The sequence below is a fragment of the Nycticebus coucang genome, chromosome 2 (assembly GCF_027406575.1).
Source record: "Nycticebus coucang isolate mNycCou1 chromosome 2, mNycCou1.pri, whole genome shotgun sequence".
Taxonomy (NCBI): domain Eukaryota; kingdom Metazoa; phylum Chordata; class Mammalia; order Primates; family Lorisidae; genus Nycticebus; species Nycticebus coucang.
This window is the reverse complement of record NC_069781.1, coordinates 118,489,387-118,506,718: the sequence shown is the minus strand read 5'-3', so window position 1 is coordinate 118,506,718 and position 17,332 is coordinate 118,489,387. Positions and strand designations below refer to the sequence as shown.

Below are 17,332 nucleotides of genomic sequence, written 5' to 3'. Positions count from 1 at the left end.
GGCACATAGAGGCACGAGGACCAGTGGAGGCCAGGTGTTCTTGATGATGCCTGCCCATCCAGTGTTGTTTCATGCTCTGCCCTCTGGCCAGCCTCCAAGATCTCTCACTTCCCACCTCCCTGAGGCACTTGGCTTTGTCCTTTGTGCAGTGGCCAGCCCCCTGACTCAGACTCACGTGCCTCTGCAGCCTGCCTGCCCCTTTGTTCTACCCAGCTCCAACAAGGAAACTTTGTTCTTCCTCTGAGGACGCAGAGAACCTGCCAGGCTCCCCTCCTTCCTCCATCCCAGAAAGAACCATTGTCCCCAAGGGACAGTGAGGACAGGATGAGCTCTCATGCTCTGCTGGGCACCTAGCCCATGCTTGGCAAGTCCCCATTTTACAGACGAGGACACTGAGACTCAGAAGAAGGAAGAGCTTGTACTCCAAGGTTTGGGGCTCTGGAGAAGGGTCCCAGCAGGCTCTGCTACAGTCCACAAAGTCCTATACAATCAAATCCTTTCTCCCTTCTCTGGCTTTATTGGTTTCTCTGGTGCAGACCCTCCCAACCTCATGCCTTTACACTCACTGTGCCTTCTACCTGGGACACCATTTCCCTTCCCTTCCTACAAATCTCTCCATCTTAATGCTCTACCACTGATTTAATTCTACAACTTCTTTAGCCCAATACCTCCAATCCTCCTCCCCAGTATTTTTCTTTTTCTCACAGTATTTTTCTCCGCTTACCTGTTACATGGTACTAGGTTGGAGCTGATTTGCACCAGCTTATGAGAGCTAACTGTGAAATTTTGGGGAATTTTGTGAGCTAACAATAGAAGAGAACCCAAACTCTAAAATAATTTAAAGAGGTTTATCTTGAGCCAAATATGTGCAGCCATGGTCCAGAAAGCCACACCCAAGAAGCCTTGAGCAAGCAGTCCCACTGTAGCTGGGTTACAGATTGGATTTATACATTTTAGGGAGAAAGGAATTTCACATAAAATTATAAACAATACATGAAAGGCGTACCATTGATTTGGCCCCAAGGGCAAGACATCTCAAAGCAGGGGCTTACAAGATATAAGTAAGTTTAAAGATTCTCTGATTTTTCATTTTTAAAGAAATGAACCTTTGTCTAGAGGCTTGGAAAGTTTTAAAGTAAAGATGTCTGTTGACTCAAGTGATATGTTAAGTAAATTCATAACTGGAGAGAGTGATTTAACCTTTGACTTGCATGACCTTAGGAAAGCTAATGATTTTGTATCTTGTTGCTACAAAGAATAACACCAAAAGACACTTTGGGATGCTGAAATGGGTTAATTGCTTGAGCTCAGAAGTTCATGAGCAGCCTGAGCAAGAGCAGACAGACTTATACTAAAAACAGAAAAACCAGGTGAGCATTGTGGTAGGTGCCTTTAGTGCCAGCTACTTGGGAGGCTGAGGCAAGAGGATCCCTTGAGTCCAAGAGTTTGAGGTTGCTGTGAGCCAAGACACCACAGCACTCTACTCTAGGGCTCCAAACTGAGACCCTGTCTTTAACAACATAAATAACTCGGGTGGTGCCTGTGGCTCAAGGAGTAAGGTGCTGGCCCCATATACCAGAGGTGGTGGGTTCAAACCCAGCCCTGGACAAAAACTGGAAAAAAAAAAAAAAGCCATAAATAACTCCAAAAGGAACAGGGCATAATGAGGCATGTCTGACCTCCCTTCTCAAGGCTGGCATCTCAACTTCAAGGTTTTTTGAGGGGTCTCCTTTGCCAAGAAAGGGTCCATTCAGTCAGCTGCGGGGCTAAATATTTGGTTTCTGTTTACGCGAATGATGTTATGATGGTAGTTTGAAATTGGCCATGATGGGGTGGCACCTGTGGCTCAAGGAGTAGGGTGCCGGTCCCATATGCCGGAGGTGGCAGGTTCAAACCTAGCCCCGGCCAAAAACCAAAAAAAAAAAAAAAGAAATTGGCCATGATGGGAGTATTTACACTACAGGAAACAGCATTTAGTACAAATCAGGGCCAGTCGTTCAACACTTATCAGTGCACCACTGCTTTTGTATTATACTTAGTATTTACCACCTCTCTTCTTCCCCTCTCCGTTAGAATATAAGCTCTTTGGGGAAAGGGCCTTCCACCTTGCACTCTGTTGTCTCCTTGGCACCTAGAACAATGCTTTGCAATACAGTAGGGTCTCGATAAATGTTCGTTGAACTAAGAATGACCTTCGTCTTCAGCAACTGCTCTCACACCCTATGACACCTGGGCACACCCCACAAAATACACCCCAGGACCCTGATTCCTGGCACCTTCCTGCCAGTCTCCGGAATGTCCTCCAAGCCCTTAAATAAAGCTTTCCGGTCCCCTACACCTGAATCCTGAGCCCAAGCTCCCGACCCCGCACGTCTTCATGCTTGTGACAAGACTTGGTCACCGTCTTCCCGGCTCTTGGGCAACCGGACACGACTCCCTAGCAACGCGGCTCCAGCCTTAGCAACGCCATGGCGGCTGCCGTGGCAACACTACGCAAGATCAGGTGGGTGAGATCACAGCTCCTACCCCAGTCTCCCTCAGCATCTTTGGAGATTTCCCAGAGATTATCTACGGAGCTGCTGTCCCCCGGACCGCGGCCGCGGGGCACTGGCCGAGAGACGCCCACTATGACGGCACCAGACCTGGCCCCACACGCAACGACAGCCAGAACTCCACGAGTGAGAAGAGGGAGGCCGCGGGGCATGAGATCCGCCGTGGACCCCCACCGCCCCCCAGAGCACTGCCACACTCCGCCACCTGCAGCGGCAGCGAGCTCGGCGGACTCGCCGCTGGAGAGGTCTCGCCCCCTGCGCACCGCGGCTCGGTGGGCGCGGGGCTCACAGGGAGATGTGGGTGGGGTGAATGTACGCGCAGCGAGGGTGTTGAGGGGCTGGCGCCCAATGGGTGAAGGAAACGAGGCCTGCACACAAAGACCTGAGGAAAGAAAAGGAAGCAGCTGAATCACACCCACTGCCATCCTAGAAAATCGTCACCAAGGAGTGCAGCGCCGCCGTGACTGCCCAGCGCAGCCCAACGGGGACCCCAGTCCAGGAGTCAACGCCGCGGTGCTCCTGCGCTGGCCGGCACACCAGGGCTCTGCCTCCCTGTAGAACCACGCACCGTGGCCCTCCCACCCTAAATCTACCATGGCTAGGCTCTGAAATTGGGCCCCTCATCTTCAGACTGGCTCCAGGCTCTGATCCTGCCCAAGCCCTGGGGCCCTACTATGCCCTAAACAAGCTTCTCCGGCAGAGAATTCCCCCGAAGCGGTCTAGTTTGGTCGCGGGGTGCCGGTGACCCCAAACCCCTTCCCTTGCCCCTTATAATCTGGCTGACTGACATGTCTCATTCCCTCCACCAACAGCATCCCGCAGTTTCCCAACGACTAGATTCCCAACACTTCAGATGATTATGGGTGTGGATGGGGGGGGGGGGTCGGAGCATTCAAAAACAAACCGTCCCTGAATTCCCCTTATTGGTATGCGACCCTTAAGAACAGCAACGATTGGGAGAATAAGCCATTGGGATTACAGAGTCATCTTTAGAGAGGTAAGAAACCTCCCATCCAAGATGTTGCCAGTGACTACTTGAACCCCAGGTTCCGGATGCTCCCTGCCTAACCAGAAAGAACATCTCTACTTTGTGATCAAAATGTATCTCAAACACTGTCCCATACAGGGTGCTGTTGAGAGGCCAGAGTCACTGTCCACTAGAAATAGACTATGAACCTCGTATCTAGTGGCCAAGTTACAAAAAGGAAAAGAAGTGGGTGATATAAATTAAATAAAATAAATCTTATATAAAACAAAGTGTATCATAGTCCAAAATGTTATAGTTTCAACACATAATATTGGATACATACTAATATTGTTTATATTCCTTCTTTACACTGTGTTCAAAACCCAATGAGTGTTTGATCCTTACATGTCCATTGGGATGCTTAATTTTCCCTGGAAATATTTCATCTGCACTTAAGGATTTCCTAAAATTCTAGTTGAAAAAGTAGTTTCACAAATCCAAGTTTTTCCTCACATTTTCCAATAACTGAGATGGGTTCCAGCAGGCTCATGGGTGCCAGCTGCCTCATCACCCCCATAAGATGGATACCACCTGCCACGGAGGTGCACCAGGGGGCTGTGTAGGATAAAAGATGAGACTACCATAACTCTGAATGATGACAGGCACCATTACCCATAGATTGGTCCGGATCCGTGGAACAGGACAAGATAAGAACGGATGGGCCAAGTACTGTCATGATAAGAGTTAATGAGCTAAGTGCTGTGACAAATTGTTTTACTTATCCATTAGTTGCTAGATCTGCATTATGTTACCTTATTGTTACCTAACTGCCCTTTATGTTACCTATTGACTAAACTGCTAAACTGCAAGGTTCGCTTCTGTAAAAGGGGTTATCGTGACCCCATGCTTGCTTTTTGCTTCTTTTGCCAACGTTCTTTTTGCTTCTAATTGCTAACTTTTGGCCCACCTGTTTGGCCTTTTGCCAACTTTCAGACTAGAAAAACCCCAGCTTTAGACCCCTCAATGCTCTCTCACTTAGTCTGCATCAGACTTTGCTGAGACAGCCCTGCAGTTAATAAAAGACTCCTTTTTGGGGCAGTGCCTGTGGCTCAAAGGGGTAGGGTGCTGGCCCCATATGTCAGAGGTGGCGGGTTCAAACCCAGCCCTGGCCAAAAACTGCAAAAAAAAAAAAAAGACTCCTTTTTGAAATTCTAATTTGAGTCAGTGGTCCTTATCTCACCCCATAACATAACAGAGTCAAGAATTCCATTCTGGCTTGGTGTGGTGACTCACCCCTGTAATCCTAGCAGTCTGGGAAGCCAAGGCAGGTGGATTGCCTGAGCTCAGAAATTCAAGACCAGCCTGAGCAAAAGCAAGACCTGGTCTCTAAAAATAGCCAGGCATTGTGTCTGGAGCTTGAGATCCAGCTACTTGGGAGGCTGAGGAAATCAGATGGCTTGAACCCAAGAGTTTGAGGTTGCTGTGAGCTATGACGCCAGGGCACTCTACCCACGGCAACAAAGTGAGACTCTGTCTCAAAAAAAAGAGTTCCATTCTGTTAAAATTTACAATAGGAATTACATTTCAGGCTTGGCACCTATAGCTCAGCAGCTAGGGCGCCTGCCACGTACAGTGGAGCTGGCAGGTTCGAATCCAGCCCAGGCCTGCCAAACAACAATGACAACTACAACCAAAAATAGCCGGACATTGTGGCATCCCAGCTACTTGGGAGGATGAGGCAAGAGAATCACTTAAACCCAAGAGTTTGAAGTTGCTGTGAGCTGTGACGCCACGGCATTCTACCAAGGGTGACAAAGTGAGACTCTGTCTCAAAAAAGAAAGAAAGAAAAGAAATTACATTTCAGGTGGTCAGTGGCCTTGTGTGGCTGGCAGCTCTGCCCCAGAGAGTGTGGGATAAATAAAGTGCACACTATTTCCTACTGAATCCCCTCTTGGTGGTTTACTTTGAAGGTCTAATCCCAGGAGGCCTGCTGCTGGGAATGGATAATGTTGTGATTACCAGGAGTGGATAGGCAGGGCCAGGCACTTGGCCCTCCCAGCCCTTGCTGTGTCATTTCACTCCAGAGTTCTTATTTAATGAAATGAAGCATTACCTCTGGGAAGTGGAGGCCCCTCTGGTGCCCCACCCTGGTGCCCTCCCTCTGCTGACTCAAAGTTGGGGTGCTTCTTCCTATTTTGTTTTTACATTTTAACTTGTGGAATATGACTTAGACCTCTACCCATAATTACTTTAGAGCAAAGGGACCCTGGTGGGGACAAATTATTTTTTAAGGGGACAATTCAGTGCTATTTAGCTTATTCACAATGCTGTGCAACCACCAGCTCTAGGTTCAGACCCAGAGGATTATCCATGGACAGTATTAGTGTCACACAATACACTCTGCGCTCAGAGCTGAGATGCAGCTACAGTGGTTTGTGCCTTGAGACCCCAGCATCTTGTGGCATCCCCTTGTGAGAGGCTTGTGAGGTTCTTAGCTGGGCCCCTCTTCATTGAAGCAGCTCTTAAGTAGCTCTTTGACCTGTGAGATAGGGCCCCTCAAAGTCAGGGTGAGCCTGGAGATGCCCTGGGAACATCAAGGAGTCAGAGTGGCCAGTCTAGGTTCCTGGCTTCAAGTCTTAGCCTGCCAGAACATGAAGAACCCTGAAAGAGGAAACACCCCCTGGCCAGAGGACACTGCATGCTGGAGCCCTGGCTGGTGCCCGGTCTGACATCAAAAAGAAGGGCCTTGTGAGAGAAGCCTCTCCAGGTTCTGGGTCTGACAGTGAGGTGCAAGGGATGCTTCAGAAGGGAGCCCCATGTGCCCTTGCAGGGAGCTTTGCTGCCCCAGGCTGGTCTTCGGACCTCGGGACTTGACCACAGGGACACACTCGGCTAGGCAAATGTGAGAGTACCTCTGAGGATGCCCCATTCTGTAGTTAAAGCCTGCCATGCCCAGCATGGCACAGAGGGGTCATCGTGACACAGAGACCCAAGGTCAAGTGCCTCCCACCTTGCCTCACTCTCCTGCTTGGGACACAGGGAGCCCCTATACATTGCCGGTAGGGGGTCAACACACCTCCCTGTCCTCTTGAGGCCCTGGGTACTGGAGCACAGCCCAGAATAAGAGGCAAGCAGGCTGGGTGGGAAGGTGCCCAGACTAATCCCTGACACAGAGGTGGGGAATCCTGCAGGGGCAGGTCAGAGCCTGCAAAGACAGGTCTGGGAGGGCATCAGAAGAGCTGAGAGCCTCCTGAAGGAAAGACCCCAGCTCAGGTCACAGTGGTTGCAGGGACATTGCTGCTTTTCCGGGTTTAAGGGAACCGTCTGGCTGCCCTGGGGACAGCAAGATATTGGTGCTGGAACAGAGCAGGAAGACTCTCAGGCAGCTTAGGCAAGATGATGGCAGCGCAGAGTAGGGTCCAACGCCCGGTAGAGAGGTCCCTCTGCGTCCGCAGCCTCAGCACAGAGCCCATTCCCCGTCGGAGACCAACGGTAAAACCTTTCCAAACTCTGAATCCGTTGCCACCGTGTCTACATCGTCTGCCCAGCTCTTTAGGAAAAACCAAAAGACTCATTCATGCACCCTGTGTCTGCATTCTGGGGGCACAGAGAGGTGACACCTTGCTCAGATATAGCGTGGGCCTGGCACCACGAACTCGGGAGAGGAAGCCGAGCCGCGCGGGCTGCTCAACTAGAGGGCGGGTGGACGCTGGCTAGACCGGCGAGCCCGGAAGCCCACGGCCCTGCATACACACCTCCCAGGTCAACCTGAGCAGTTGCGCCAAACAGGGGGTCACCGCGGGGCTCCCGAGGTGCTGACGCAGCGGTCCTCAGACAGCGCAGGCCTGACCATGGTTCGGTCTTCTAACTGTCCACGTGGAGCTGAGCTGGGTGGTGGCCGCGGGCCGCTGGACGCAGCCTCCAGGACCAAAAAAAGCCAGCGAATGGGACTAAGCACGCCCACCCGCAGCCCCGCCCCTCCTCCCTATCTGCCACGCCCTCGGCCCCACTCCCTTCCCCCACCGGCACAGGTCCTGCTCTGTCCCAGAAGAGCCTGGCAGTCATCCTTCCTCTTCCTGGTCTGTGCCATGCTTCTCTATCTCCTGGTTGCCTTTCCATCCTCGAGCACAATCGCCTGCTCTGCGCCACGGTGCCTACAATACATCCAGAGTCCCAGAGGTCCCCAAGCCGCCCACACAGGGCCCCCTATGTCCAGAGCCACTGCAGGAGGACAGCCACCGCTGACAAGAGGAGCTGGTCTCCTGGGGGCCTGAGGTCAGGGGTCGAGGCCACTCTTTAGTGGACAGGGCAGGCCTTCTGGGAGACCAAGGCCACCCATCCCACCAGGCCCAGTTCAGGTGCCCCCAGCCAGATGGTGACTCTACAGGTGACCCTGTACGCCTTTTCTCTCCCCTGAGAAAAGCTGGCACCCCAAAATCAGCTGTCACCACAACATGCCTGCCTGCTCCCCACAGTGGGATGAGGCTGCCTCCTGCTCTGCAGACCCAGGACTGAAGCCCCACAACCTCTCTCAATCAGCTCATGTGGGGCCACTGCAAGACCAGCCTGCCCAGTGACTGCTGCTGGGACCAGATATCCAGTTTTCCAGGCTGCCAGGCCTGAGCCCTCTGCCCTCAGCCCCCATGCTGTCTACAAAGAGGTGGTTTACCTTGAGGAGCGACAGCCTGACCAGCCCCATCCCAGGCCCTGTGGGTGTGGGCAGCTGAGCCAGCCTGCCCAAAGATCCCACTGAGACCAAGGCCTCCTTCAGGAGGTTCCCTCCTGGACCCTGTGCCCTTCTGGCTGGCTTCCAATTCGGCCTCTGGGAGGCCATTTGAAACCCAGACATCAGCCCTCCAAACCTGCCCTTGACACTGCTAATGTCTATGATTTCAGGCCATTCTGAGTCCCTGGTGGACAGAGACAGACCAGATCACCCATCTAGACAGCCTCCTCTGCCTCACTGTCTTCCCCTCCAACCCAGCCAAGGCCAGGCCATGGCTTTGCTGGCTCCAAGAAGACCATATGGCCACCCCCCCATTTTTCTAAACTATTAATATATTCAGGTTCTTGAAGAAATAAATACACAAGCCCTCCCCATTTTCATAGGACATTCCATGTGACTAACTTACTTTGGGCCTTGGCTCCTCCCCATTGGGGTCACCCCTCTCCCCATGGCCCCCGCCTCACACAACTGTTATTTCAGGGACCAGAATAGACAGAAAGGGCCAATGACTGGAAGGGTAGTGTTCTGGGCTGATGGGCCCCTGCAATCCCTGGTCCTCCTGCTTTAGGATATTCTATGCAAGGGGTTGGGGTCCTGTCAGGTGTTCTAGATGGTGGCCCCACACACGCAAATTTTTTTTGTTAAGACAGTCTCACTTTGTTTTTTGTTTTTATTAAATCATAGCTGTGTACATTAATGCAATCATGAGGCACCATACACTGGTTTTATAGACCATTTGGCATATTTTCATCACAAGACAGTCTCACTTTGTCACCCTCAGTAATACCTTGCCATAGCATCATAGCTCACAGCAACCTCAAACTCTTGGGCTCAAGAGATCCTCTTGCCTCAGCCTTCCAAGTAACTGGGATTATAGGTACCCGCTATAATGCCTGGCTAGTTTTTTTAGAGATGAGGTCTTGCTCTTGCTCAGACTGGTCTTGAACTCCTGGAGCTCAGGCAATCTAATTGCCTTGGCCTCCCAGAATGCTAGGATTACAGGCATGAGCCACTATACCTGGCTGCACACACACATTTTTTTTTTTTTTGTAGAGACAGAGTCTCACTTTATCGCCCCCAGTAGAGTGCTGTGGCATCACACAGCTCACAGCAACCTCCAACTCCTGGGCTTAGGCGATTCTCTTGCCTCAGCCTCCAGAGTAGCTGGGACTACAGGCCTCCCCACCCCCCTACCATTCCCCACCCCACAATGACCGGCTATTTTTTTGTTACAGTTTAGCCGGGGCCAGGTTTGAATCCGCCATCCTCAGTATATGGGGCCGGCACCCTACTCACTGAGCCACAGACACCACCCTGCACACACACATTTATTACAAGACCACTTCTTGCAGCTGCCATCTTAATCTTATTCCTCTTCCACCCTCCTTGGGACCCACTGGGAAGGAGCTAATGGACATCCAGGTGTGGAGTTCTTAATCCGGCTTTGCCAGGCTGCCCAAACAGGTCTTACCAGACACTGCCTCACAGGGCTCCTGGCCCACTCCAAAGAAAGCCATGAGAACTGAAAGCTGACCAGTGGGTGAAAGTGAGGGGTGTGCCAGGGGCCCTGAGCAGCACCCACTTCTCCTTTCCCTCTTAGAGCAGCACAATGATCTGGAACATTCCTCTACTATGATGGGGAGACCAGGATGTGGGGTCGGGCTGGGGGAAGGATGGGACCCTCCAAGGGAAGAAGGCTTCCTGTTGAGGACTTCCTCTGGGGCGGGACCATGCCGGGAAGGGACTGATGCCCTGGGGAGGGGGTGCTGTAGGAAACTGGGCTCAGGGCTCATTTTGCCAAGGACAAAAGTGATGTCCCTGGTGCTGGGGAAAGATGCAGTTCAGTCCCTGCTGGTGTTCAGCCTTGCTGTATGACAAAGACTCAGAAGCTCTTCTGAAGTCCTCCCAGACCCTCTGTCTCTGTCTCTGTCTATCTCTGTTTCTTTCTGTCTTTGTCTCTGCCTCCCATTCCCCACCCCTGGCCCTTTGCACCTGCTGCCACTCTGCCCAGAACCTCTTTCATGTGTTCAGCCCACCTGTCCTTCCCTTGATGTGGCTGCCCTAACACCCCATTTGCCATGCCTCCCATACCCCCACATCTCTTAATGTGCAGACTCCGAGTCACCTATATAGAGTGTTCAAATGATGCCATGAATGACCTAGAGGGTGGGGACAGAGTCTGGAAGAGATGGGGACACAGCCCAGCAAGGGCCTTCAGCCTGCCTGGCGCCCAGTGACCACTCCTCACCTGCCTGTGCAGGCTGTGAGGTCAAGAGGAAGCAGGGTCAGAGGCTGGGAAGTGGCCCATTCACCAGGCTCACTGGCCCCCACCCGGGTTAAGAGCCCAGCTTCCCAGGAAAGGCCTGCACCTCCGGCCTGGGGAGGGCCACACCTTGGAGTCTGCCTTCCTGAGAGGCCTTCCCGGCAACCGGGTGGGAGGGAAGATAGGATCAAGGGAGACACTGCCAAAAGTTCATGCACCTCAGTCCTTACCTCATCAGAGCCTCAGTTTCCCCCTTTTGCTCTGAGCCCTTCTGGGCCTCAGTTTCTCTCCTGTGGTCCTAGCCCCTCCTCTGGATCTGTTTCTGTCTCTGACAGAAAAGGGGCTGAGAAGACACAGGCTGGCAATGCCTAAAACTTCTATCACCTGGTTGCCCCATCTTATTCCACAGTTCAGGAAACTGAGGCAAAAACAGGCACACCCTGAGGTCAGCAGAGGCCAGACAAGAACTGCTCTATTTCTTTTTTTTTTCGAGACAGAGTCTCAAGCTGTCACCCTGGATAGAGTGCTGTGGTGTCACAGCTCACGGCCACCTCCACCTCTTGGGCTTAAGCAATTCTCTTGCCTCAGCCTCCCAAGTAGCTGGAACTATAGGCACCCACCACAATGCCCAGCTATTTTTTTGTTGTAGTTGTCATTGTTGTTTGACAGGCCCAGGTTGATTGGAACCCGCCAGCTCCGGTGTACATGGCTGGTGCCCTAGCCACTTGAGCTATATGCACCGAGCCAAGAACTGCTCTATTCTTTTCTTCCTGGGTGCCTACTGTGAAGGGGGTCTGGGGTCAGGGCAGGGGCCACAGCAGATAAGGTTCCCCCCACAGTGACCTGAAGACCTCAAATGCACTTGGAGAAACTAGTGAAGGAGAGGAAGGTGTGAAGTGGCCTGAGAGAACATTTGGACAGACACTGAGCAGGGAGAGGGAACAGTCAGTGCAAAGGCCCTGGGGTCCTGGGAAGGGAACAGATTGTGCAGGAGAGCCCTGCACAATCTGCAGTTATAGGAACCTGGATTTTTCTCCTTTGCATTCCAGGCAGCCTTTGGAGTGTCAGAGGGGTGTTTCCAAGGTCCCTCTTGGTGCCTAGTGGTGGGGAAACAGGGACCTATGTAAGGGCTGGGAAGAGAGTGCGGGTGGATTCAGGAGTGTTTAGAAGGTGAGATTCCCAAGACTTCCTAATGGCAGCTGAGTTGGGCCCAGCCAGGGCCCCTTCCAGATCTCTCTTGCAGACCCCAGACCCACGTTTCTGTGTGGGACTAGAAATGAGGCAGCCTCCCACCCTGGGCTTCAGGCTCCAGCCAGAGCTGCAAGGTGTGATGAGGTGAGGAGACAGGTGCAGTGATAGGAGATGTCTTGTCCCAGGCCCTGGGGGGCCTCACAGCTCCATGTGGGCCAGGAGACCCCACCTCACAGGATACTCAGCCCTGCAGCTCCAGAGCAGGACATGGCTGCCCTGGAAAGTGAAGGCTCTGCTGATGGGGCAGCCAGCCAGATGGCCCATCGTTTTCCTTTCCCTGGACCTCGACCCTCACCCCTGCAGCCTCCGGCTTCCGATCTCAAAATGAGGCCTGGAACAAGTCCAGACCTGTGAGCCGCCCTGTCCTGACCTCAGCCCGGGGTCCCTCCTCATCTTTGGCCCCCAGGCCTTGCCTCTGCTGCCTACAGGGTTGGGGGTCAGGCTGGGAAAGGCCCCCGGGAATGCCCTGGGGAGAAACTAGAGGAGGGGGGTGGAGAAGCAGAGCAGATGGTGGGAAGGAATGAGCGCCAATATTTAAGCCGCTGGCCCTTGTGCCTGGGAAGGACAGCATGGAGTGGGGCCTAGCAATTCTCCTGGCCCTGGGCTTGGGCCTCCTGCGGCCAGGCAGAGGTGAGTGGGACAGGCTGTCGGGGAAGGTCGGAAGTGGGGAGCTCTGACAGCAGAAAGACTTTAGAAAAGAGAAAACGGGGCAGCGCCTGCAGCTCAGTGAGTAGGGCCCCCGGCCCCATATACCAAGAGTGGTGGTTTGAACTCGCCCCGGGCCAAACTGCAACAAAAAAATAGCTGGGCATTGTGGAGGGTGGCTGTAGTCCCAGCTACTAGGGAAGTTGAGGCAAGAGAATCGCCTAAGCCCAAGAGCTGGAGGTTGCTATGAGCTGTGACGCCAGGGTACTCTACCTAGATGGACAAAGTGAAAACTCTGTCTCTAAAAAAAATAATAATAAAGAAAAGAGAAACTGGGGCGGCGCCTGTGGCTCAGTAAGTAGGGCACCAGCCCCATATACTGAGGGTGGCGGGTTCAAACCCAGCCCTTGCCAAACTGCAACAAAAAAATAGCCGGCAAACGATCTATGAACCAAGTGTATGGTGCCCCACGATCATACTAATGTACACAGCTATGGTTTAATAAAAATAAATAAATAAATAAATAGCCGGGTGTTGTGGCAGGCACCTGTAGTCCCAGCTGCTCGGGAGGCTGAGGCAAGAGAATCACGTAAGCCCAAGAGCTGTGACGCCATGGCACTCTACCGAGGACAGTAAAGTGAGACTCTGTCTCTACAAAAAAAAAACAAGAAAAGGAAAGAGAAAGTGACAAGAAGGCAAGGGGGTCCGAGAGCGGAGGGGGCTTAGAAGAGACGAGTGAGCTTGCAGAGAGTTTGCGGCTTAGAGAAAAGGGATGACTGAGGATCCTGCTAGAGTAGGGGGCTCGAAGGAGGCACAGGCTGAGAGAGAGGCTTGGGGACTCTGTGTCGCCCTTTGACCCTCTGACCGACAGTGAAATGGGTTCCAGGCACCTGGAGGTGGGTAGGGCTGCAACAGAGGCTGGGACCGGGCGGCCGTCCGCCAGTCTGGGCGGGACTCAGGGCAAGGGTGGGGCGGAGGACCGTAAGTCCCGGTGGGGTGGGGGCGTAAATCTACGTGTTGGCAAGGGGCTCAGTGCAGGGCTTGGGGATGAGGGTCTCTCGACAGGGCAAAGCGGGCTCAAGGAGTGAGAGCCACCTCGGCCTCAGGCCAGCCCCTGCAGGTGGAGCCTCCGGAACCAGAAGTGGCCGTGGCTCTGGGCGCGTCTCGTCAGTTCACCTGCCGCCTGACCTGTGCTGGCCGCGGGGCCGCTGTGGTGCAGTGGCGCGGCCTAGACACCAGCCTGGGTGCGGTGCATTCAGGCGTCGGCCACAGCGTACTCACGGTGCACAACGCCTCGCTGTCTGCAGCGGGCACCCGCGTGTGCGTGGGCTCCTGCGGGGACCTAACCTTCCAACGGACTGTGAAGCTCATGGTGTACGGTGAGGCACATCTCTCCTAGCTGCCTTACCTCAACCCAAGGCCCTTTCTGTATGCTTCCTCTTCCTGAGAACTGTCCAGACTTCGGTCCCCACCTCTGCTCCAACCCTGGGTCCCAGCTCCAACCCCACCAGTTCCTGCCAAAGTACCAGTACCCTTCCCCTGCTCCTCACATTTTGGCCAAGAGTTGCTGACCACTGAGTCTGCACAAGATGTTCCCTCTTCCTGTTCACTGGCAGTCCTCACCCGTCCTTGGCCCAGCTCTATCCTGGCTAGCCCTGACTGTGGGCTCAGCCCTCACCTCTGACGGTGGTCACTCAATCCACAGCCTTCCCAGACAAGCTGACGGTCTCCCCAGCAACCCTGGTGCCTGGAGTAGCCCAGGAGGTGGCTTGTACCGCCCACAAGGTTACACCTGTGGGCTCTGATACCCTTTCCTTCTCCCTGATCCTGGGGGACGGAGAACTGGAAGGAGTCCAGGCCCTGGGCTCCCATGAGGTAGAGGAGGAGCCCCAGGAGGATGAAGACCTGTTCCACGTGACAGAGCGCTGGCTGCTGCCCCCACTGGGAACCCGCATTCTGCCTGCCCTCTACTGCCAAGCCACCATGAAGCTGCCTGGCTTGGAGCTCAGTCATCGCCAGGCCATTCCAAGTGAGTATTTCCAGGAAGTAGGTATAGGCAGAGTCACCCAAGCCTTGACAATCACATAGGGATCATCACAGGACCTGAGCTGTGAGGCATGAGGAAGACTGGATTCAACCTTTAGTCCAGTGGTTCTCAACCTTCCTAATGCCACAGCCCTTTAATATAGTTCTTGTGGGTCACAACCCACAGGTTGAGAAGGCTGCTTTAGTCTGTTCCCCTGTATTTATCCCTAGGGCAATATAAATTCAACAGATATTTACTGAGCACCTATCCTGTGCCAGGCTTCATGGTACCATCCCTCCTCTGTTCATAGCCTTCCAAGGCTCCCAAAAAGTCCTCCCTGAGGCCCACCAGGCACTGTATAACCTGCCTCCTCACCTCCTCCCTTTCTCCCTCACTCACTCAATCCAACCACACAGGCCTCCTATGCACCGGGCCTGCCTCAGGGCCTTTGCATGTGCTGTGCCCTCTGCCTGGAATGATCTCCCCTCAGGTCTTTTCACGGATTTTTCCTCACCTCAGCTCTCTGCTTCAATGTTACTCTCTCAGTGAAGCTTCCCCTGACCTCCCTGTTTAAACGAGGGTCAACCCCCCCATCCCTAATATATGTACATACACATGCACACACATGTTCATACTCCCTTTCCTTTCTGTTTTTGTTGCTTGACACTTTTTATCAACATCTAACATCCTAAATGTTCTTTTTTCCACTGTTTCTCCACTGTTGGTTTCACTGAGGTAGGAACCTTTGTGTTATACACAGCTATGTCTTCAGAAGCTAAAATAGGCTTGGTGCATAGTAGATGCTCAGTAAGTACCTACTGAATGAATAGATGGATGGAAACATTTAACATGGGTCTGGCACACAGTGGGCACTCATTCATGCCAAATGTTACTAATTCCACTGACATGTGCCTACTAAGGGCTAGGCTCTGCCCATGTCATAAAACCCCCAGTCATTTCTCTCACTGAAGAGAGTAGGATTCATTCACTGATTGGGCACTCCTGTACTCCTATGAGTATGTTTGCTGTCATGGGTTCTCCAACAAAGAGCTCCTGGGAGAATACAGCAGAAGCTGGAAGACCAGGGAGTTGCGGTGAAGGGCTGGGAAAGAAGACCAGTTAGATTTGAGGGATATTTCACAGCAGAACGTGCAAATCCCCTTCAAGGCAGCAGAAAACCTCCAAGCACCACTTCAGTCCATGTCAGGGAGCCACCTCCTCCAGGATCTCTGCCTTCCACATCCCACGATAACAAAAGTGGGAGCTTACTGGTCCCATGCTCTAGGCACATGCGTGCCAGGGTTGGCTCTCTAAGGAAGCACAAGAAAGTGGACTTTCACAGTTGAGGAAACTGAGGCACATAGACATTAACAAGCCTGCTCAAAATGCTGCTGCCAGTAATTGTGGCACCAAGCCTCCTATCCCCTGTGATGTGCTTTGATTCACTGCAGTGGTCCAGGAAAGGGGCTTGGAGAGGTTCTAGTCCAACCCCATGTTTCAGATGAGGAGACTGAGACAGGAGAGGCAGGCCCCAGGCATCAGGGGAAAAATAACAGCTGCACTGTTTTTAGTTCTGCACAGCCTGACCTCCCCGGACCCATTCAACACGACCACTCTGGAGCCCCCCAACATGACCTCACCGGAACCCCCTGATATGACCTCTCTGGAGCCCCCTAACACAATCTCATTGCAGCCCCCCAACATCATTTCACCAGAACCCCCTCACATGACTTCCCCAAAGGCCCCCCCCAAGCAGGACTCCATGTGGACTTGCTGCTCTGAAATCAACCAGGCTGTGCCCACAGAGGGAGGAATGGCCCCCAAAAGCTGTGAGTTTTGCTGCCTGGGAAGGGCTGAGAGGGAGGGACTCCTTGGATCAAAACTTTAGATAAGAAATAGCTCAGTCTCAGTTTTGGCATTTGTCCAGTGGGCTTCCCAGACTCTGGGTCAATTTCAGGGACTGTGGAGATTTCAAAGCACTTTGTAAATGTTTTGTTTTGTTTTGTTTTGTTTTGTTTTTGAGACAGAATCTCACTATGTTGCCCTGTGTAGAGTGCGGTGAAGTCACAGCTCACAGCAATCTCAAACTCTTGGGCTTAAGTGATTCTCTTGCCTGAGCCTCCCAAGTAGCTGGGACTACAGGAGCCCACCACAATGCTTGGCTATTTTTTTGTTCCAGTTGTCATTTGTTGTTTAGCTGGCCCAGGCTAGGCTTGAACCCACCAGCCTCCGTGTGTGTGGCTCCGTAACCACTATGCTACTGGCACCCAGCCAGCATTTGTGAATTTTAAGCTTTATAGACTAAAACAGACTGTGGAATAAAAGTCAAAATAGAACACAGCCACATCAGTAATTTCAAATGTAAAATAACTGTGATAATATATTTTATCTAACCAAATATATTCCAAGCAATATTTCAGTATGTAATCCATACAGAAAAGTGTGAAGAACATATTTACATTAGGTTATTTTTTCCAAACTAAGTCCTCAAAGTAAAGTAATTGCACGCTGACAGCACTTTCTGTTCAAAGGCAGGTGGTGGCGAGTAGTCACCTCGCTGGACTGCCCTACTTTTGAACTATAAAGTCCTATGTAAATTTCAAAAGCTCCGCTGTAAAGTCCTTTGTAAAATTTCAAGGAACACGGTAAATTGGAAATACTTTGTAAACTCTACCGGACTCTGACCGCTGCTCTCTTCTGCGCCTCCCAGCGCCCAGTCCGGAGCCTGGCCAGCCGTCCGCAGCCTTGTGGACTGGCAGCCTGGTGCTAGCGCTGCTGCTACTGGCCTTCCTCGCCTATCGCCTGCGGAAACGCTGCGGCTGCCCAAGCCCTGGCTAAGGACTACGCTCACCCGCCAGCTTCTCTGCCGCGCCCCCTCCGGGAGTCAGCCTGGGCCGGATT

At 52.7% G+C, this 17,332-nt stretch overlaps 1 protein-coding gene across 1 annotated transcript; it reads left to right on the top strand.

Moving 5' to 3' along the window:
* The first annotated feature begins 12,242 nt into the window (after positions 1 to 12,242).
* Positions 12,243 to 17,317, top strand: MADCAM1 (mucosal vascular addressin cell adhesion molecule 1). Its single transcript, XM_053581643.1, has 5 exons — positions 12,243 to 12,390; positions 13,512 to 13,784; positions 14,111 to 14,434; positions 16,003 to 16,260; positions 17,142 to 17,317. Exons 1-5 carry the CDS (start codon positions 12,330 to 12,332, stop codon positions 17,267 to 17,269), a joined length of 1,044 nt encoding a protein of 347 aa, XP_053437618.1. The 5' UTR covers positions 12,243 to 12,329; the 3' UTR covers positions 17,270 to 17,317.
* Positions 17,318 to 17,332: the final 15 nt, after the last annotated feature.